Source organism: Paroedura picta, chromosome 3, assembly GCF_049243985.1.
Source record: "Paroedura picta isolate Pp20150507F chromosome 3, Ppicta_v3.0, whole genome shotgun sequence".
Taxonomy (NCBI): Eukaryota; Metazoa; Chordata; class Lepidosauria; order Squamata; family Gekkonidae; genus Paroedura; species Paroedura picta.
Window position 1 is genome coordinate 148053413 of NC_135371.1, and position 18932 is coordinate 148072344.

At 43.5% G+C, this 18932-nt stretch overlaps 1 protein-coding gene across 3 annotated transcripts in view; it reads right to left on the reverse strand.

The window, feature by feature from the left end:
- Positions 1 to 308: 308 nt before the first annotated feature.
- Positions 309 to 18932, reverse strand: part of ACVRL1 (activin A receptor like type 1) — a 52615-nt gene continuing 33991 nt past the window's right edge. For all 3 annotated transcript variants that reach the window (XM_077328608.1, XM_077328607.1, XM_077328609.1), the window contains 2 exons: positions 5933 to 6063; positions 309 to 3121 (listed from right to left, as the gene is read on the reverse strand). In XM_077328608.1, coding sequence (XP_077184723.1) covers positions 2987 to 3121; positions 5933 to 6063 — 266 coding nt within the window. In that variant the 3' untranslated portion in view covers positions 309 to 2986. The remainder of the gene's footprint in view (positions 3122 to 5932; positions 6064 to 18932) is intronic.

Below are 18932 nucleotides of genomic sequence, written 5' to 3' on the forward strand. Positions count from 1 at the left end.
ATTATTTCCCAGAGGGGAGCAGGCAGGCAATTTTGATTGTTTCCCATGTAGTTTAAGCAACCTTATATGTAGAATTGCAGTTGGTTTTCCTGCTTTGGATTTCAGTTGGTTCTCGTTTTCTATTTGACATGTATTTGCATTTCTCACCCTTCCTATAATAGCGACATTATATTATTTTCTTCACAAATAACATTCTGTAATTTCAGCAGAGATCCCATCTAGAGACTTTTTCTTGCAATTTCTCCCAGAAAAAATTTGCCCTCCAAATGATAGCATTCATGTAAAATAAGAAAGGTTGCAAAACAGCGTAGTTTGGGTGCAAATTTAATAAATACAAAACAATTTCTGTGCAAAATAATGACAATTTCTAAGGCAACTTTGAGTCATCTTTGTGAAATGAGATGACATGTCTTTCACTGTGGTTTACGCAGCTGCCCTGTTGCAGGTATATTATATGCGGGTATAATTGTAAGGCAGAAAGGTTAATACCTTGAAGATAATAGTGCTGACTGTGTTGAATGAACAGCCACTGACTTCTGCAGGCAATATTAGCATCTTCCCTTTGTCTCTTGAAATCAAGTTCAGTGTTAGAATTGTTTAAAATATTGCAACCCTCCATCCTGATCTTTAAAACAACAACAACAACAACACTATTAAATGGTGGTATTTGTGTATGGGTATAATGTTCACAAGCTGCACATAGATGTATTTGTTCAATAGCATGAAGGATGACCCTGCACAGCACATCCCTGGCAGCATCTGCCACAGAGAATCTCCTTTATGTGACTTGACAAATGTGCAACATGAAGCTTGGAACTGTTGCATTCCATTCTGGTTTAATGTTCAAACGGTCTCTTCCTTGGGATGGTGAGTTGGACGAATCTCATTATCCAAAAGGTTGGTTTCTCACCATTGTGCCCAGGTTCAGATGTTTATGGGTGCCCGGCATGCATGGTTAACTCTGATGGGCTCAAGCAACATATAAAAGGTCAACCCAGCAAGCAATACCATAGCACAGGCTTTCTCAACCAGGGTTTCATGAAACCCTGGGGTTTCTTGACAGCCCTGGAAGGGCTTCCCGAATGGGTGGGAGTTAATTAATTTTCTATATATATATTTAAAATTGTCCAACATTAATTGGGTGATATGATCATGTCAGCCTCCCCGCCCCCAGAAAAAAATGGCCAGTGATGGGTCTGGAGGAGGTGGGAAGGGGAAGGGCCCCAGTGGACATGTACACAGCTATGCTTCTCAACCACATTCTGTATCATTGCACCACTTCTAGGGTTTCTTGAAACCTGAAGAATGTTTCAGGGGTTTCTCCATGGTAAAAAGGTTGGGAAAGACTGCCATAGCAGCATGACTGAAGCCCCAAACACAACACATACTGATTAACGCTAACCGTGGTTTGTTTCCCTAACTCTAGCTGATCTCAAACATACAGGGCAGCCATGGTTGAAATGTCAAGGAAGAGAACAGCGGCAAGGAAAGCAGCAGAAAAAAACTCTGTGTGCAGATGCAATGCAAAGATGGCTTCCAAGTTGGCTCCACACCAACGTTCCAAGTCCTGGGTAATCTTCTCCCATGAGGCAGGAATTAAACTATGCTGCTTAACCATGACAAAATGAAACAAACCATGGCTCCACAGGATGTTTGCACTGGGCCTGTTTTTCAGGTTTGTTTCATGCTAGCATTGCTCCCCTGCCACTATCTGGGGAACAGAGAGGCCAAGGAGAACATCATGCTCATAGAACAAAGTCTGCATCCAGTGGCACCTTTTAGACCAGAGTTAAACTTTGTTGGGCTTAAAGGTGCCACTGGACTCAGACTTTGTTTTGTTGCTTCAGACCAACATGGCTCCCCACCTGAAGTGATAGTCTTCAAAAAGGATGGCAAAATGTGGAATATTACAGAAATGGATGCAAACGTCTAATTCACCTAACTATTCACCTCTATGTCTACACATCACAAAGCAGCTATCAAAAATACACCAGGCAAGCCAACTAAGAAATGGGACCACCCTTGCCCATCACTCTAGTTGCCTTTTGCAAAAGTCCTTCCAGGGGAATCTCTAATGCCTGATCTAACCAGGGGCACATTTCTTCCAGCTCTGACATGTCCCATTGAACAGCTGCCCTGTTCATAAACACAGTATTTCCTTGAATCTGCCACAGCCCAGCATCATTTTGTGGGAGAGGAGGGAGGAGGTTACATTCACAAGTAACATGCATTCTTCTGAGTGATTCTTTGCGCACAGAAAACGACACGCTTGTACACACATTTCCTGTACATGCCTACTTATGTCCTTCTACACACCAAATTAGGTTCACTCCTGTGGAAACTGCTGTAGCATGTGCAGACTAAACCCAAACATATCTGGCACATGACACATGAGCATGTGTGCCTATAAATCATATCTGCCTTTTGCAAGCACTTGCTTTCTCCTTTATGCACTCACACACACACACACACACAAATGCTATAGATGTACACAGATGCACACAAATCCTACAGGCTCAGTTTAAGTGCTGGCTTATGGATGGACCTTAATTAGTGTTTCCAAGGAAGCACCCCTTTGGGCAGAGCGGCTGTGCTTTTTCCAAGCATGAGTCCTCCCACTTTGCAGGCGTTGGTGGCGAGACGGGTTGGCGTCAGGTTACAGACCCAGAGGGTATTTATATTAATGCATGTGCCGGGAGAGGTGGGTGGTATTTCCCCCGCTTTTTGTTGTTAAAGAAAACAAATTAAAGATGCCTGGAGCAAAATACATGGCTGTCATCTGTTCTGTGATTCTTTTCCTGCAAAGGATCACTCTCTGATGTAGGGGCCCGAGCCCAGATCTTCTTGGCAAGATTTCAAACATGCTGTGCTGTAGCCACTGACAGAGGCCAGGACCAGCACTGAAAGGAGAAAGGGTGACCTTGAACTTTTTGCTGAGGCAACCAGTCAGAAATCTGATCCCTGGTCCCAGACCCAGTGCCTGCAGCTAGAAGTGTTGTTTGGGTTTGTGGAAGGAGTCGCTGATCTTTTTCAGTGTCTTTTTAATCCTCAAAGCAGTGAGTCTGGCCGAGGGGCTCTGGTACCAGCATTCCTTCATGATCTTAGCCAGGGCAGACAACGTCTGGGGAACACAAAGTGGTGCGTGGGGGGAGGGAGAGAGGGAGGGAGAAAGGAAACATTATTGTCATGAAGAAACAACTGCAACTTTCAACTGGTATCGATTTCCAGTTAGCTTAATTCCACGTATCTGGAACCCTGTGTTTGTACTGTATCAATTACAATCATACAGATTTTCCACTAAGAAATTGCTTGTTGTGCTGAAACTCTGTTTTTCCCCCTCAGAATTCTTCAGATGTTTCTCCTAAGTGGGCTCCCCTACACAATTTACCTAAAAATTGGCTTTGGACAATTTTTTTTTGACAACTCCAGTTCTTACCAATTTTCCCCCATCATCATCATTATTAATTAATCAATTAATTAAATTTATATACCGCCCTCCCTTGTGGCTCAGGGTGATATACAACAATAATTCCACATCAAACATAAATATTATTAAAGAACCTTAAAACGGTAAATACAGCACAATATCAAAATCTTAAACATTTCAGTACAGCAATGCAGTTTCTTCAGGTGTAGCCTGTCAGTAGACATTTTGCATGGGTGGTTAATCATTTGATGCTATGGGCATCACTGATCCCAACCAAATGTTTGGCAGAAGAGCTCCATCTTGCAGGCCCTCCAGAACTGAGGGTTTCCTCACCTGATTTTAGATGTTTATTTAGTACACTTTATCTCACCCTTCCTCCAAGGTGCTCAAGAGTCATATACATGGTTCATTTCTTTTCTTCCTACAACACCCCTGCTCTAACATGTGCTTAAGCTTAAAGAGAATAGTTTGCCCAAAATCATCCAGTGAGTTTCATGGCAAAGAAAGATTTGAACACAAGTCTCCCAAGGCCTTTTTCAACCGCTACACCAAACAGCTAGTGCTAGTGAGAGGAAAGTAACATCCACAGCAAACTCAGAAGAATAATCCATGTTAAGATATGTGTGGGTCTCATGGTAGGAACTTCTGAAACTTTTATTTTTGTTTTGTTTCCTTCATTTGAACGGAAAAACCTCTAGATTCACCTCACACATTTGCTGCAGATGATACTTGGTGGCAACAGTAGTATTTATGGTATCACACAAACGCGTGATAGGGAGATTGTTTCATGTCTCATTATTACAAACAGGGTAAATGAGATCCAAAACATTACCGCTATGTTACCACTGCAGATTATTTTGCTTTAATATCAGTGTAAAGGCAGGGAGAACTGAGAGGAGAATTTGTATTTTTTTCTGGGTATTCGGTGAAAAGCTTATGCTTTGCCATGCAGCCAGATCTTGATTTGACACACTAAATCAGAGCTCTGGAAAATGAGGTTGGTTTTAAAATGGGGCCTTGTCATTAAAAAAACAACTGGACCAAAATGAATAGGGATCAATTGCTCAAGTTGCATCTAACAAATTCATGTTTATTTATTTCCTTCATGTGTACTGTACCTTTCTCACCAGGAGGGACCCAAGGGTGCTGACCATATTCTCCTCTCTTCGCCTTTATCCTTACAACAACCCTGTGAGGTACATTCAGGTAGGTAGCCTTATGGGTCTGAAGCAACAGAACAAAATTTGAGTCCCCAGCACCTTTCAGGACAACAAAGTTCAGTTCTGGGTATAAGTTTTTGTGTGCATGAAAAAGAAGTGTGCATGCACATGAAAGCTTACACCCAGAATTAAACTTTGTTGATCTTAAAGGTGCCAGGGAACTCAAACTTTGTTGCTGTGAGGAAGGTTAAGAGGAGAGAATATGACTGGCCAAATGTCACCAAGGGGGCTTCCACGGTACCAGTAGGGATTCAAACCAAGGTCTCCCTGATACTAATTTTAACCACTATATCACACCTAGCCATTTGTTCTGAGCTGTGTTTTGGCCTCATCTTCCCTCCAGTTTCATGAACAGTCAAGGAGACCTGGGCTCTAGTCCATATTCATCAGGCTTATGGGATGACCTTGGTCCATTCACTGTCTCCTAGTCTCTAGCAAGGCTCTTGCAAAGACAAAATACTGAGAACTCCCATGTACATCACTCTGAGCACTTGGAGGAAGACTGGCCCATGAATGCAATACAAGAAATAAGAATTCTCCCAATGCAATTCAGCAGCTCAGTTCTCTATGTGAGCCCCCAGATCCAGGCAACAGGACATGGTAAGGTGGTTGGTTGTGCCCCCTAGAAAGGAGGGGAATGTTCCACAGTGGCCCTCTTGCAGAAAACCTGGCTGGTTCAAAACTGAAAATTTTCAAGGTTCAGGAGGTTGGATCCAAAAGTGAAAATTCTCGGGATTCAGGATTTCGCATCAAATATTAAATTTGACCCTTGCACAGTATTGGTTCACGGAAATAATTATATTCCACTGTATTACCAGACTGCAGGTCAGAAACCTGTGCTGTCCTTTTAAGGATACTGATTCAGGGAGAGGTGCAGCAGCTGTAGCTTGGGCCTCCTGTGCAGCGCTACTAACTTCTGCTTGCCACAGCAGGGTGGGGTGAGATAGGAGACAGACAGACTGGAGCACGGAGCCAGTGGGAGAACCTAGAGTGTCTCCTGGTTAATTGGCAGCTTTAAATCAACTCTCCAGGCTGCAACTTGGCCATCCTGGTGACTCTTAATGTTCTTTCTCTCTGTGCACAAAAGGAGCCACCCAGTTTACCCTCAGGTAGGTTACATGGATATAATATAATGTGCAGTTCCTACTCAACTGAGGCGGGTCATGCAATCTTAATTTTGTGGGCATTTTGTTTGAATGGATGGGGAACACTGTCAGAAGGCAGTCATGGTTTATTGAGCTGCCCAGGAGTTGAAAGACATTTGCTTTCCTTGCAGGTCACTTACTGGGTCAGAGTACAGTCGATTTGGGATGGTGGGTGTCTGCTGGTCAACACAAACCACTTTCTTCATTTCTTCAAAGCTGGGATCAATTGGCACCAAGTCAAAGAAAGGAGGTTTATAATCTTCGACAATCCCTGTAGGGTGAAAAAATAGCTGTGAGAGGGGAGAAGCCCAAAGTGAAAGCGTACACCTGTCCAACTTGCTGGGCACCTGACTTGGTCTATATTTCTGCAAATATATGTGAAATTCCTCTCTGTTCTGTCTCACTCCAGTCTAATCCCAGGATAGGAATATGAAGACGGTGGAATTTATTTATTTACTTCGTTTACTTTTCTCCCCAATGGAAACCCAAATGGGGTCTTATTTTTCAGTGCTTTCAACCCTTTGATTCTGTTCAGGCAAAGACTACAATCTCAACTCTTGCCCCTTATCTGAGGTGAGTACACCACGAAAAGAAATGGACGGTTCAAAATTATTGTAACAGAAAACAGAACCTATCCCGGGCTATATTAAACAATTCCACAATAAATACAAATAAACGTTTCTTATCTCTTCTTATATATTTATGTGTATAAGCTTGTGCTTATACACATAAATATATAAGAAGAGATAAGAAACGTTTATTTGTATTTATTGTGGAATTGTTTAATATAGCCCGGGATAGGTTCTGTTTTCTGTTACCTTATCTGAGGTGAGACAAGCCCTCACCCCAGCAATGGCCTTTTAGCCCACTCTTTCCTCCCAGGTAAGTGCATAGCTGCCATCCACTCCAAGGTGAGGTCGGGAGCAGAGAAAACAGTGCCCCTTGGGATACTGTTGTGGTAAAGGCCACACTTGCTGTGAAACTTACTGACAACGAATCCACAACATGACTCAGAGCCACACTGCATCCTCAGAAATACTGGGAATTTAGCCCACTGCAGACACGTCTCCCCGTGAGGGTGCTTACGAACTTCAGATGTTGTAGCATACCCCAGTTGGTATGCTCATGACCACTGACAAAACACTTGACAGAAACCACTTGGATCATGCATCAGAGGTTACTTTTTGTCTATCAACATACATTGAACAGACATGTGGATACAATTGCACAATTTTTAAAACATTAATTTTCTACATTTATTTTTTTACCTCCTCACCAGCAACCAGTGCCCCCCCCCACAACTGTTGTGTATTTTTTTAAAAAGTGAACACTGTGTTTTTTTTAATTAAAAAAGTGTCAGAATCCATAGGTTGCAGTGATTTCTACCTATTTCCCATAAGACTTGGGAGAGCCTCATTGCCCAAAAGTGCTGGTACTCACACAAAGCCCAGCATAACTTTAATCAACAGCATTCATTGTTTCCTATGTCTGGAAAACTGCAGTGATGAAATGAATTGGCAGGCAAAGGTCATAGAATCATAGAGTTGGAAGGGGCCATACAGGCCATCTAGTCCAATCCCCTGCTCAATGCAGGATTAGCCCTAAGCATCCTAAAGCATCCAAGAAAAGTGTGTATCCAACCTTTGCTTGAAGACTGCCAGTGAGGGGGAGCTCACCACCTCCTTAGGCAGCCTATTCCACTGCTGAACTACTCTGACTGTGAAATTTTTTCCCCTGATATCTAGCCTATATCGTTGTACTTGAAGTTTAAACCCATTACTGCGTGTCCTCTCCTCTGCAGCCAACAGAAACAGCATCCTGCCCTCCTCCAAGTGACAACCTTTCAAATACTTAAAGAGGGCTATCATGTCCCCTCTCAACCTCCTTTTCTCCAGGCTGAACATTCCCAAGTCCTTCAACCTATCTTCATAGGGCTTGGTCCCTTGGCCCCAGATCATCTTCGTCGCTCTCCTCTGTACCCTTTCAATTTTATCTACATCCTTCTTGAAGTGAGGCCTCCAGAACTGCACACAGTACTCCAAGTGTGGTCTGACCAGTGCCGTATACAATGGGACTACAAAGGTGTCCGCCACACCATCAATGTAAACAAGCATGCAGAGGTATTCTTCCACCCACACATTTAAAATATACACCATATTTAATTCAAGTCCTTCATGTCCTGTGAAAATTCATGTCTTATGCTGCACGAACTCTGATCAAATATGGAGGAATCTGAGGAAGACACACAGAGACCAGAGGCTGGGTTTTATGTCCTGATTGGTCAGAACATTTCAGACAGAATTCTCTTTCTCATAGTCATTTATTTATTTTTGCATATACACCCCACCCTTCCCTGGAGACTCAGGGTGGCTTACAAAAGGATTTTAAAATACTTGGAAATTTAAAATTAAAATACTAAGGGAATTTAAATATGACATTAATTAAAAAATTAATAATCAAATATTAATAAAGTAAACCAGTTGATTCCAGTCACCTCCTTTCCCAAGTGAAAAAGAGGGGGAGGAGTAAAATGTGGACTTCAGCTGGATGGGCTGTAGACAGAGAGGCCAGCAAACTATAACGTTGTTTCTCAGCCTCAGCGATTGACCTGGCAGAACAACTCTGTCTTGTAGGCCCTGTATTGCAGACAGCAAGAAGTGGATAAAACCAGCAGTTCCTTTGTTTTAGATACTGGTTGTTTTCTGAGTTTTGCCCCACTCTGATAACTAAACTGGAGCAGGATCTTTCTTTCTTTCTTTCTTTCTTTCTTTCTTTCTTTCTTTCTTTCTTTCTTTCTTTCTTTCTTTCTTTCTTTCTTTCTTTCTTTCTTTCTTTCTTTCTTTCTTTCTTTCTTTCTTTCTTTCTTTCTTTCTTTCTTTCTTTCTTTCTTTTTAAAGTATCTACAGGATGTCCCTGATTTATCTTTCTTCTGAGTTTCACCCCACTTTCTCTATTATTCCTACACTAGGGGCCAAGCCCATTGCATTCAGGAATACAATGAGCACTAGATTGGGGGGGGGGGGTGTTGGAAGAACTCTGCAGTCAGCCTTTCCCACCCCCCTGGACCTGGAAAGGCTGCAGGCAGCTGTTAGGGAACTTACCGGCAGGGACAGCTCTCATACAGTAGGGATCTGCAGCCTCGGAGGGAAGTGGAAGGAGGAGGGGTAGTCAGGGGTGGGGGACGGAAGGCGATTGGCTGGCTGCTGAACAGACAAGCAAACGGAGGAGGAGGCACTCAGGGTTGGGACAGCCGTCCTGAGTGGGTGTTAAGCGCTGAGTGGCACTTAAGCCATGAGACACACTCCTCCTCCAAGTCCTTACCAGAAGTATATTATGTGGAACAGATTTGGTTTGTTACAATCTTTTCAGAAAGGTTGCAGTCAAAGCTGGCTGCACAGTGCTGATGGATGATGTATGATTTCAAACCTCCTGCCGCCATCTGTGCTATTTTATTCCTCTCATCTCATTGCATCCCATGTAGGGCAGCCAAGAGCCACCATGGGCCCCTGGATAGATTCCATGTGTGCCCCCCCCCCAATCATGACCCTTAGGCAAACCAAATATCATAACAATATGAACAAATCACTTGGCTTGCTTGTACCATGAACCTACAGTAATAAAAGAGTTGGCCTATCTGTGAATATTTATTTGATTGTTTTGTTTTCATTCTTTCCATCCCACCTTTCTCCCCAGTGGAGCTCCAAAGTCGCTTACATCATTCTCTTATCCTCCATTTTACCCATACAACAAACTTGTGAGGTAGGTTAAGCTGAGAGTGTTTGTTTAGCCCAATCTCTCCGTGCAAGCTTTAATGGCAGAATGGGGATTTGCACCTGGGTTTCCCGGATCCTAGTCCAATACTTTGAACTACCAAACCACACAGGCAGGCATAACTCATCAGAGAATAAAGCCAGGAGACTCAAAATAATAAAATAAATAAGCACTATGCATAGTGCTTTAAAAAATTTGCACCCATTATGGAATCACGAGTCTTGATAAAAAAAAGAATCTTGTTCCTGAATTGGGGGGGGGGGGAGACTTTAGATGCATTCTTTGTGTAACAACTTTGGGGGAAAATTCTTTTTGGCTTTGCCAGCACACTTGTACACCTATTTGTTGCTCCAGACAGTTCGCTTAAAAAAAAAAACCCATCCCCGGGAGAAGGGAGAGGGAGGCAGGTGTGAGGGCAGGACATTGGAGGAGGAGATAGCACTTCTTCACCTCCAGACATTTTTTTTGTTGGTGGCCTGCTGGTTGTTCTCCTTTAGCTGGCACTTTTTAGGTTGGGGAGTCCACTTTATGCGATTCCCCAACTAGTGCTTTAAAATGGCAGATGTAGCGAGCTGTTTGCTGCCTGGACGCTGAATGTTGGCGATGCAATGCAGAGCGGCCGGAATATAACGTCTTCCTAAGGTAAGGATTTTGCTCCAGTTAATGGGTGCGGAAAGGCCCCAAATGTACAAGCAAAGGTTACTTTCTATTATAGCATCCAGTATGGATTCTAGCAAAAGGAATCCCTTCCTACTGGAGCCCCAAGAGCCAGAAAGTAGCCTAGTGTCTTGTGGGACATCTCCAAAGTGATGCCAGAAGGCTTCATGGATTTAAAATAATTCAGAATGTCATGAGATCCACATTTGCAATCCACATTCTCTGGAGTTTCATACACTCAATGCTAAGCAGCACATTGGTATTTCCGATGCTAGGAGGCCAAGCAATTTCAAAGGTATAAGCAAAACACTGCAATTTTTGGCCTCTTGTAATTGTCTCCATCAGTGTTGCTTCTGGTTTATGTAAGGATTCAAAGAAATAACAAATTGTCAGCCCAGGGAGATTGCTGAGGAGACAGGCAGGAGAATAAAGGATAGGCACAGCAGATAAGGATGCTGTAGGACACCATTATTACTGATATACATGTATGCATCATCAAACCACAACTAATCTATGGCAATTGGTGGCTCCAGCAAGGCGCTTTCAAGGCAAGCGAAAAACAGAAGTAGTTTTCTATTGCCTTCCTCTGAAGTTTCTTCTTCTTCCATTCACGTACTGACATTATCTAATCTCATTATCCAGCCTATAAGGAAAGGTGATGTTCCTTTCTAGAGAGTACTTTGGACACCACAACAGCTAATGTGAATTGTACTGTGCAGTAAGAAACATGTTTTTGGTGGCAGATTACTGTGGACCAAATTAGGCACATCTGCAGATGTATTTGATTTACAGTGCAAAAAAAAAAAAAAGACACATTAATGGTGCCTGAGATGGTCATCTATGACAATAATGTTTCAAGAGAATTCCCTGCTGCTTATCAGCAGAGTAGGTCTTCTTTCTGACAAGCAATCTTGAGGAGCACTTGCATGAAAAAAGTCTGCATGGGCCATACAGCAGATACAATTTCTCAGTGTGAAAGCTGCCAAACTTGGCAGACCATAAATATGTCACACGGGTGCTTTGCCGACATCAATCTCTTAATCCCGCCCCTGTATAACTAAACTGAACATTTTGATGTAATCTACCATGCACAGTGAAAAAGAGTCCTATTAAAACCATGCAAAGATCAGTAGGCTGCAAGATTATCTTTACGCATTCTGGAACTGGATGTGATACTTACTTGGACTTCGTTCCTTGAGGGTATATTGGCAGCAATTTGATACCTCTGAAAATCTGATATGCTAAGCACCAGGGCATCACTGTTTGGGTCAGCACAAAAGTATGCTGGTTGCATTATACAAGCTGCTTTGTAGAGGGAAATCCAAAAATTTGAATACATTGTTATAGGATACCCTATCTAATCAAGGAAAGTGTCTAAGGTTGCTTCTGGACCCAGTCTTGCCTTGACTGTAACTGGAAGGAGCTGTTTTGCTGCAGTAACTTTTCAGGGCTACTCCTCTGTTATTAGGAGTATCTAGGAAATTAAATCCAAACCTGGTTCTCCCAGTTCTAATCTCACTGCAAACCACTGCACCATACACTATGCTAGGTATACTGCTTGTGTGGTTTGTTTCTATTGTCTTGTTATTTTTATGTATTTATAAACCAATGTAAGCCCAGAAAAATGAAGTTATTTTGAAAAATAATTAGATTGGTACTGGGTATTTATTTCTAACCAAAACAACAATGCCTACATGAGTTCCAAGTAAAAGCACACCTAGAGCACATCACTTGGGAGAATTTAGGAGAAAAACCTAAACAGGTCTACTTAGAAGTAAGTCCCATGCTATTCAGTGGGGCTTACTCCCAGGAAAGAGCTCTTAGCATTGTGAGTGTTGGAATGGATCCAGTGACTCCGTTTTCCCAAGCCTTAACTCAACAGAGAAAGGTTTCTTTCAAACAAAACTTTTTACTGCAACAACAGAAGCCTTTCTCCATCAGAAAAAGTCAGTCACTGTAGGATGAAGTTTTTCTCCCTTAGCTGAAGAGAAAAGTTTGAGTCTAGTAGCAACTTCAAGACCAACAAAGTTTTATGCAAGGTATAAGCTTTCTTGTGCAAACTTATATCCTGAATGCAACTTTGAATGTTTCTGTATTAGGGATATTGTTCAGATTTTTGTTTTTAAAGGGTCAACTTTTTCATCTGTTTTTGCACTAAAATTTGCTCCTTTAGGTGCAGTCCCAAATTGCCCCCTCAGCTGTCTCACAGCAAAGGAATCTCCAGAAAACCAGTTGTAATTTTTTAAAGCAGGCTCTAACAGGATCGAATTCTGGGCCGTGGAAATGCACGCAATTGGTTTTTTCCCTGTGACTTGCCATTTTGAGTTGTTTGGGAAAGCCCCTTCCCTTGTCACCATCCTCCCTCCCCTCCCCTCCCTCCCCTCCCCTCCCGTCTCCTCCCCTCCCCTCCCTTCCGAAAAATCTGCTTTTTTTAAAAAGTGGGTGATCACCTTACAATGCTATTGTAATGTTAAAAAAGCAGTCTTGCAGTCTCACACAGCAGTGTTATAAAGTTATAACGTTATATCATCATAACACAGCTGTTCAAGACTACTTTTAAAAAGAAAGAAACAGCACTGTAACATTATAACACAGGGTTTTGTTTTGTTTTTGAAATTACATTTGGGACACTTTTGGGGGAGGGGGGAGGTGATCAAGGGCACAGAATGGTGGGATTAAAGGGTGCAATGGAAACAAAGTGGCAAGCAGGTACCATTTTGCAAAACACACTTTTTTAAAAAGTGGAATGGAGCAAAGCATGATAGGAGGCTGCCTCTGTCGGACTGGACTTCATGTGGAAAGCTTGTTGCAAATTTCAGCCTGAAAAATGATGGGAGGAAAGCCCACATGCAGAAATATTAGAGTTGACATGCAGGATCCAAAGGAAACTGAGTTCCATTCCGCACAGGTTTAATGTAGCAGGAGTGTGGCAAATTGTAATCGCTACTAATTTGCAGTTATGCACGACGTCGCACACAATCTGCCACACTCCTGAAAATGATCAGCAAAAAGCGCTTCATTGTAGTGCTTAAAGGGAAATCCCAAAAAGTGGATTCACCCTCCGAAAAGCGCTACACTCTTGCAAGCAATCTGCAACAGTTCCAAAAAAGACCTGTACGTTCCCATTGTTGTGGTTTCAGCAAAGTCCCTCCCCCTGGCTCTCTCCTCTGAACTTCCGGCGAAGCAATTGCCATTTTTTTTTCTCGGAGTGAGCGGAGAGCAACGAACTGGCGAGCCTTCATTAACCCAGCGAGGCTTCTCCGGCTGCAGTCCCTCCACAGAGCTGCTTTAAGTCACCAAGCACAACACAGCCCCGTTTGCAAGTTCCCTTTATTTTCGGCCGAAAATCGCACCCATGCACAGAGGGGGGGGGGATTTTTTTTTTCACTCGGGGGAGCGTGGCAACGATGAATCGCCAGCTCATACACCACCTGCCAGCTAGATGGGTCTCTCCATTGCAACGAATCAACGCAGATTCGTTGCAACGTGTTTGTTTTTTTTTAAAACCTGTCTTAAAGGGAAAGGGACTTTTTGGGAGCATGATAACGGCCGCCCATTGGCTGCTCGTTTGATTGATGGCCAGGGGCGGGACAAAGCACAGAAAAAATTGCTTCCTTTCTAGCGATTTTTGGGGAGACCAGAAACCTGTGGGAAATGATTGCAACGCTACTGAATTCAACTACAAAGGCAGGTATGCATAACGCCGATTTCCACTATTTTAAATTCCGGAATTGCTTAGTGTAAACAATTGGCCACATTGATTCTTGTGCGGAATGGGCCTGAAGATGAGGCTAAAACAATGTATGTATCCTAATGTGGAAATGGTTTCAGTCTGTCTAAAAGGTGCCACTGACTCAAACTTTGTTTTGCTGCGTCAGATCAACATGGCTGCCCACCTGAATCTTAGCTGAAGAGAGTCACAGGATCTTCCAAACCAAAGATGACAACATTCCTGCTCCTAAATCTGATTATAGATTATTATTATTATTGTTGTTGTTGTTATTATTATTATTGCTACAGCCAATAAGAACAGAGGTGAATTTAGCACCAGAAAAGTTACTGGCCAGAATTTGCTTGCAATTATGAAATGAGCTTGGCTGAACCATCATTTGATATTAGTTAAATGGAGTAAGAAGAGTTGGTTTTTATACCCCACTTTTCACTACACAAAGGAATCTCAAAGTGGCTGATAATCACGCACACTCCAACTTGGAAAGTTTGAGTCCAGTGGCACCTTTGTTGGTCTTAAAGTTTTATTCAAGATGTAAGCTTTTGTGTGCACACACACTTCCTCAGATACAATGAATGGGAATTTACCAGTCCACAGAGGGTGGGCGTGTACCCAGCTCTGCTTCCCAACCATATTCTGCACGATTGTACCACTTCTGAGGTTTCTCGAAGCCTGAAGAATGTTTCAGAGTTTTCTCAGTGGTAAAAAAGTTGAGAAAGGCAGGGTTAGAGCTAGGCGTGAATGCTTCAGCATGGTTCGGCCGTCTCGGTGATCACTGAAGCCCGAGGCGGCCAGTGCCGGAAGGCCAGCCGGCACCTGCACACAGGTACAGAGCTCTGTACCTGCATGTGGCCGCCAGCTGGCATGCCGCTGCCGCCCCCCCTCTCCGCACTGCGGTCCTGGCTGCCCCGGGCTTCGGTGATCATTGAGGCCGCCGAACCACACTGAAGCGCTCACCCCTAGACTTAGAGCTTCATCAGAGTAGGATCTTGGAGATCAGGTTCAAAGCCTCCTGCTGCTGGGTGAATTTAACTAATCATATACTTTTAGCCCAACCTATCTTACAGGATTGCTGGGAACAAAAAGGAGAGGAGAATAATGTAAGGCGCTTTGGCTTCCACTGTGGAGAAAGGAAGGTATGAATGAAATAAACAATAATAATAAATATAGCTGAAGCTGAGGGGCAGATAAGAGATAGGCTGGTGAATGGCTGAGAAGAAGAAAGTTAAGGAGGGAAAGAGGAGAGGATGTGAGGAGAGGAGGAGGAGAGAAAGAGGAAATAGTGCAGGGAGAGGGACACTGGGGGAAGTGAAGTGCCCCCCCCCTCGCCACAAGTCCTTTCGTATTTCCTGTCATGCAAGTGTGCCTGGCTCATTGGCTGGCACCACACAACTGGGCCACAATTTTCCTAAGCAGAGGCTGCTGGGGGAGGATAGATAAGAGCAGGTTGGCTGTTGGTAAGAAGGAGACTGAGAGAAGGAAGCAGGAAAAGAGAGGATGAGGGCTTTCAGGAGAGGGGAAAAGGAAATGCTGGGGAAGAGGAAATCATGTGCCTCCCACAAGTCCTTGTGGGCTCCTGGTTGGAGTGAGTTATATTTCTCATTCTTAATAAAGATTTTAAACTGTCTGCAACAACCCCCCCTCCAATTCATACGTATCTATATGTTTTAAAGATTTTGTACTTTCACATGTTCTAAAGGTCCAAAATAACTTTTGCGAGTACTGACATGTCTGTCTGTCTGTCTGTCTGTCTGTCTGTCTGTCATCCAGCTACAGAGCTGCTTTAATTTTACTTTTAAAATAGTCTGTTTTCCAGTTTTCCCCAAAACAGAATGTGAATTATGTAACACATGAAGGCACTTTCCAACCTCTGACATGCTAGATTCCTCTGCTGATTGAAAGTCTGGAATACAATACACAGTGTACCGAAAAATTACACGAAGGCCCAAACATGCTTTTGCATGAATGCATAGGCCTCGTATACACTCCAAGTAATCCTCTAGTCTACTGAGGTGCCCAGTTTGAAATCCATAAGGAATATCACAGGGAAAAAGAGGGAGAGATAGGTAGGTAGATCCTTCCTTAAATTTATGTGTTTGTGGGTTCGTTAATTTAGAATCCCTTTTCATCTCCACCTCCCATCCCTGACTTCTGGACATGTTGGACAATCTACTTTTAATGTGCTTTTGCAGCTGGATTTTCCTGTGTAAAACAGGAAAATCTACTGCTAAAGTGCATTGAAAGTACATTATCCAACATGTGTGGAGTGCTAACTGGATAGGTTGGTGAAAGGATTCTTGGGAGTTAAGCAGGGCTGGTCCTGGTAATCAACCTTTACTTGAACGGTCATAAACCAGAGCATTAAAAAACACAAACATAAAAACAGATAAAGTATGGGTATTAACATAACCATAAGAACGGGAGGGGAAAAACAATTCAATGTCCATAGAACTGAACTAAAAGGATGAATCCCAATCTAAAAGGTTCAAATTTCACTGGTGTGTGTGTGAGAGAGAGAATCACCCTACCATAGGAAGATGGATTTTACAGGTCATGGCTGGCCCATTTGTATGGGAGACTTCCAAGGAATACTAGGGTTGTGATGCAGCGGTAGGCAACAGCAGACCACTCACATCGAGTCTCCAGAAGTCATCACTGAGTCGATGGCACTTTCCACCATCACTGACCTCCCAGCTCTTTGTTCCAGCTTTCTTCTGTCCTAGTTTCTTTCTTCTGCAGTTTCTTTCTCTTCTTATACATATGAAGAAGAGTCAGCTTAGTATAGTAGTTAAGAGCAGAGGCCTCTAACCTGTGGAGTTGGGTTTGATTCCCCACTTCTCCACATGCAGCCAGCTGGGTTTCCTTGGGCTAGTCACAGTCCTGTTAGAGCTGTTCTCACAGATCAGTTCTGTCAGAGCTCTCTCAGCCCCACCTACCTCACAGCATGTCTGTTGTAGGGAGAGGAAGGGAAAGAGATGGTAAGCCACTTTGAGATTCCTTTGGGTAGTGAAAAGTGGGGTATAAAAATCAACTCTTCTTATTCCATTTAACTTTATTCATGCAGGCTCTTAATGTTATATGTTGCCAAAGAGGTCCCAAGTTGAATAATAATAATAATAATAATAATAATAATAATAATAATAATAATAATAATAATAATAATAATAATAATAATAATAATATTGCCATGATTTATAGCACAAACAGGGCTACTGTGAAAGCATTTTTCACCTTCTGCAGACTGGAGTGGCAGACAGAAAAGGCAGAATTCAACATGGTACCCCTTCAGGCTAAAGGCAGAGTGGTGTGGGAGGGTTTCAGTTATTTGAGTGCTCCCTGCATGTAGCAACCCAGCAGATCTAGAATAAAGGGGTTGTGTAGTCCTTGTCCTTATGCTCACTTTTACTGCACGCAGAGAGCTTTTCACCTTTTTGGAAAGATCGCTCCTCACATAGCTTGAAGTGCTGCTGTCCCAGCTTCCATCGCTTCAGTCTAGCACCTTTTAAAGGCCTCCTGGCTCACACATGCAGAAGCATGAGGTGGCAATGAGGTAATTAGGATGCTGAGGCAGAAGAAAGCCTGCACCATTTCAGACAGCAGCTTGCCTTGTTCTTTCACATAACAAAGCTCTTGCAGGTCTCCGTCACTTGCCATTCTAATCCCCCACCCCAATCTTTCCTTTAAGGATCAAAGTGTACTTTAGTCTTCTCTTTTGTCATCACAACTACCCTGTGAGGAAGCTAAGGCTGAAGAAGAGTGGTTGGCCAAGGTCAGCCAGGAAATGATCAGAACATGGATTTTAATGCTACCTCTGTGCTTTGTTTGCTGTGGAGTTTTTAATGGGGGAGAGCTGGAGGGGGAATCTGGGGAGGGGATCCAGCAGGCTATAGTCCACCCTCCAAAGTGGCAATTTTCTCTAGAGCAGGGGTAGTCAACCTGTGGTCCTCCAGATGTTCATGGACTACAATTCCCATGAACACCTCCGATGCCTCAGGCCGCCGGCAAGGGAGCACCCGCCAGGCAGGGGCAGGGGCTCATGGGAATTGTAGTCCATGAACATCTGGAGGAGCACAGGTTGACTACCCCTGCTCTAGACCATTCTCTCTGGAGATCAGTTGGAATTCTGAGAGAACTCCAGCCCTCATCAGGTGGTTGGCAACCCGACTTCGACAAGACCCTCCACCTGCACTCTAGGAACAACGCACCCTCCCACCTCAGCATTCTGCCGCCTCATTCCCTTGTATATGTAAACTCCGGCTTAATGTTCAGAAGGGCAAGTCTGCAACAGCTGTTACACAGGAATCCAGAAGAAGACATCCAGGGCAAAATGTGAACAATAGCTGACGTTTTCTCACCTACTACTCAACCAACTTTATGTAGAAGAGCAGCCTTGATGCATCTTCTCACAGGGTTTTTTTTTTGTAAATCTGAAAAGTGTGAATGAGTCTCTGCTTGAAAAGTTTTGACTTCAGAAGTAGACTCCTTTCAGGCCTATGGCCCCATAAAGCCACACAGAGGGCAAAACATGGTGGAGTTGCAGCTGATTTTGCACAGGCATGTGCACACACACACGCACAAACACACACGTTGTCAATGATCACAGCTTGCAATGCCAGTGTCAGTGGGTTCTACTGTGCTTTCTTTCCCCCAATAGTATGAGATCATGTGACTCTTTCCCATTTTCCACAGTGGCTGATAGCACAGCAGAGAATTCCCTAGTGCTCAGCAATACAGAAAACAGGTAAAGGTAAAGGTATCCCCTGTGCAAGCACCGAGTCATGTCTGACCCTTGGGGTGACGCCCTCCAGCGTTTTCATGGCAGACTCAATACGGGGTGGTTTGCCAGTGCCTTCCCCGGTCATTACCGTTTACCCCCCAGCAAGCTGGGTACTCATTTTACCGACCTCGGAAGGATGGAAGGCTGAGTCAACCTTGAGCCGGCTGCTGGGATCAAACTCCCAACCTCATGGGCAGACAGCTTC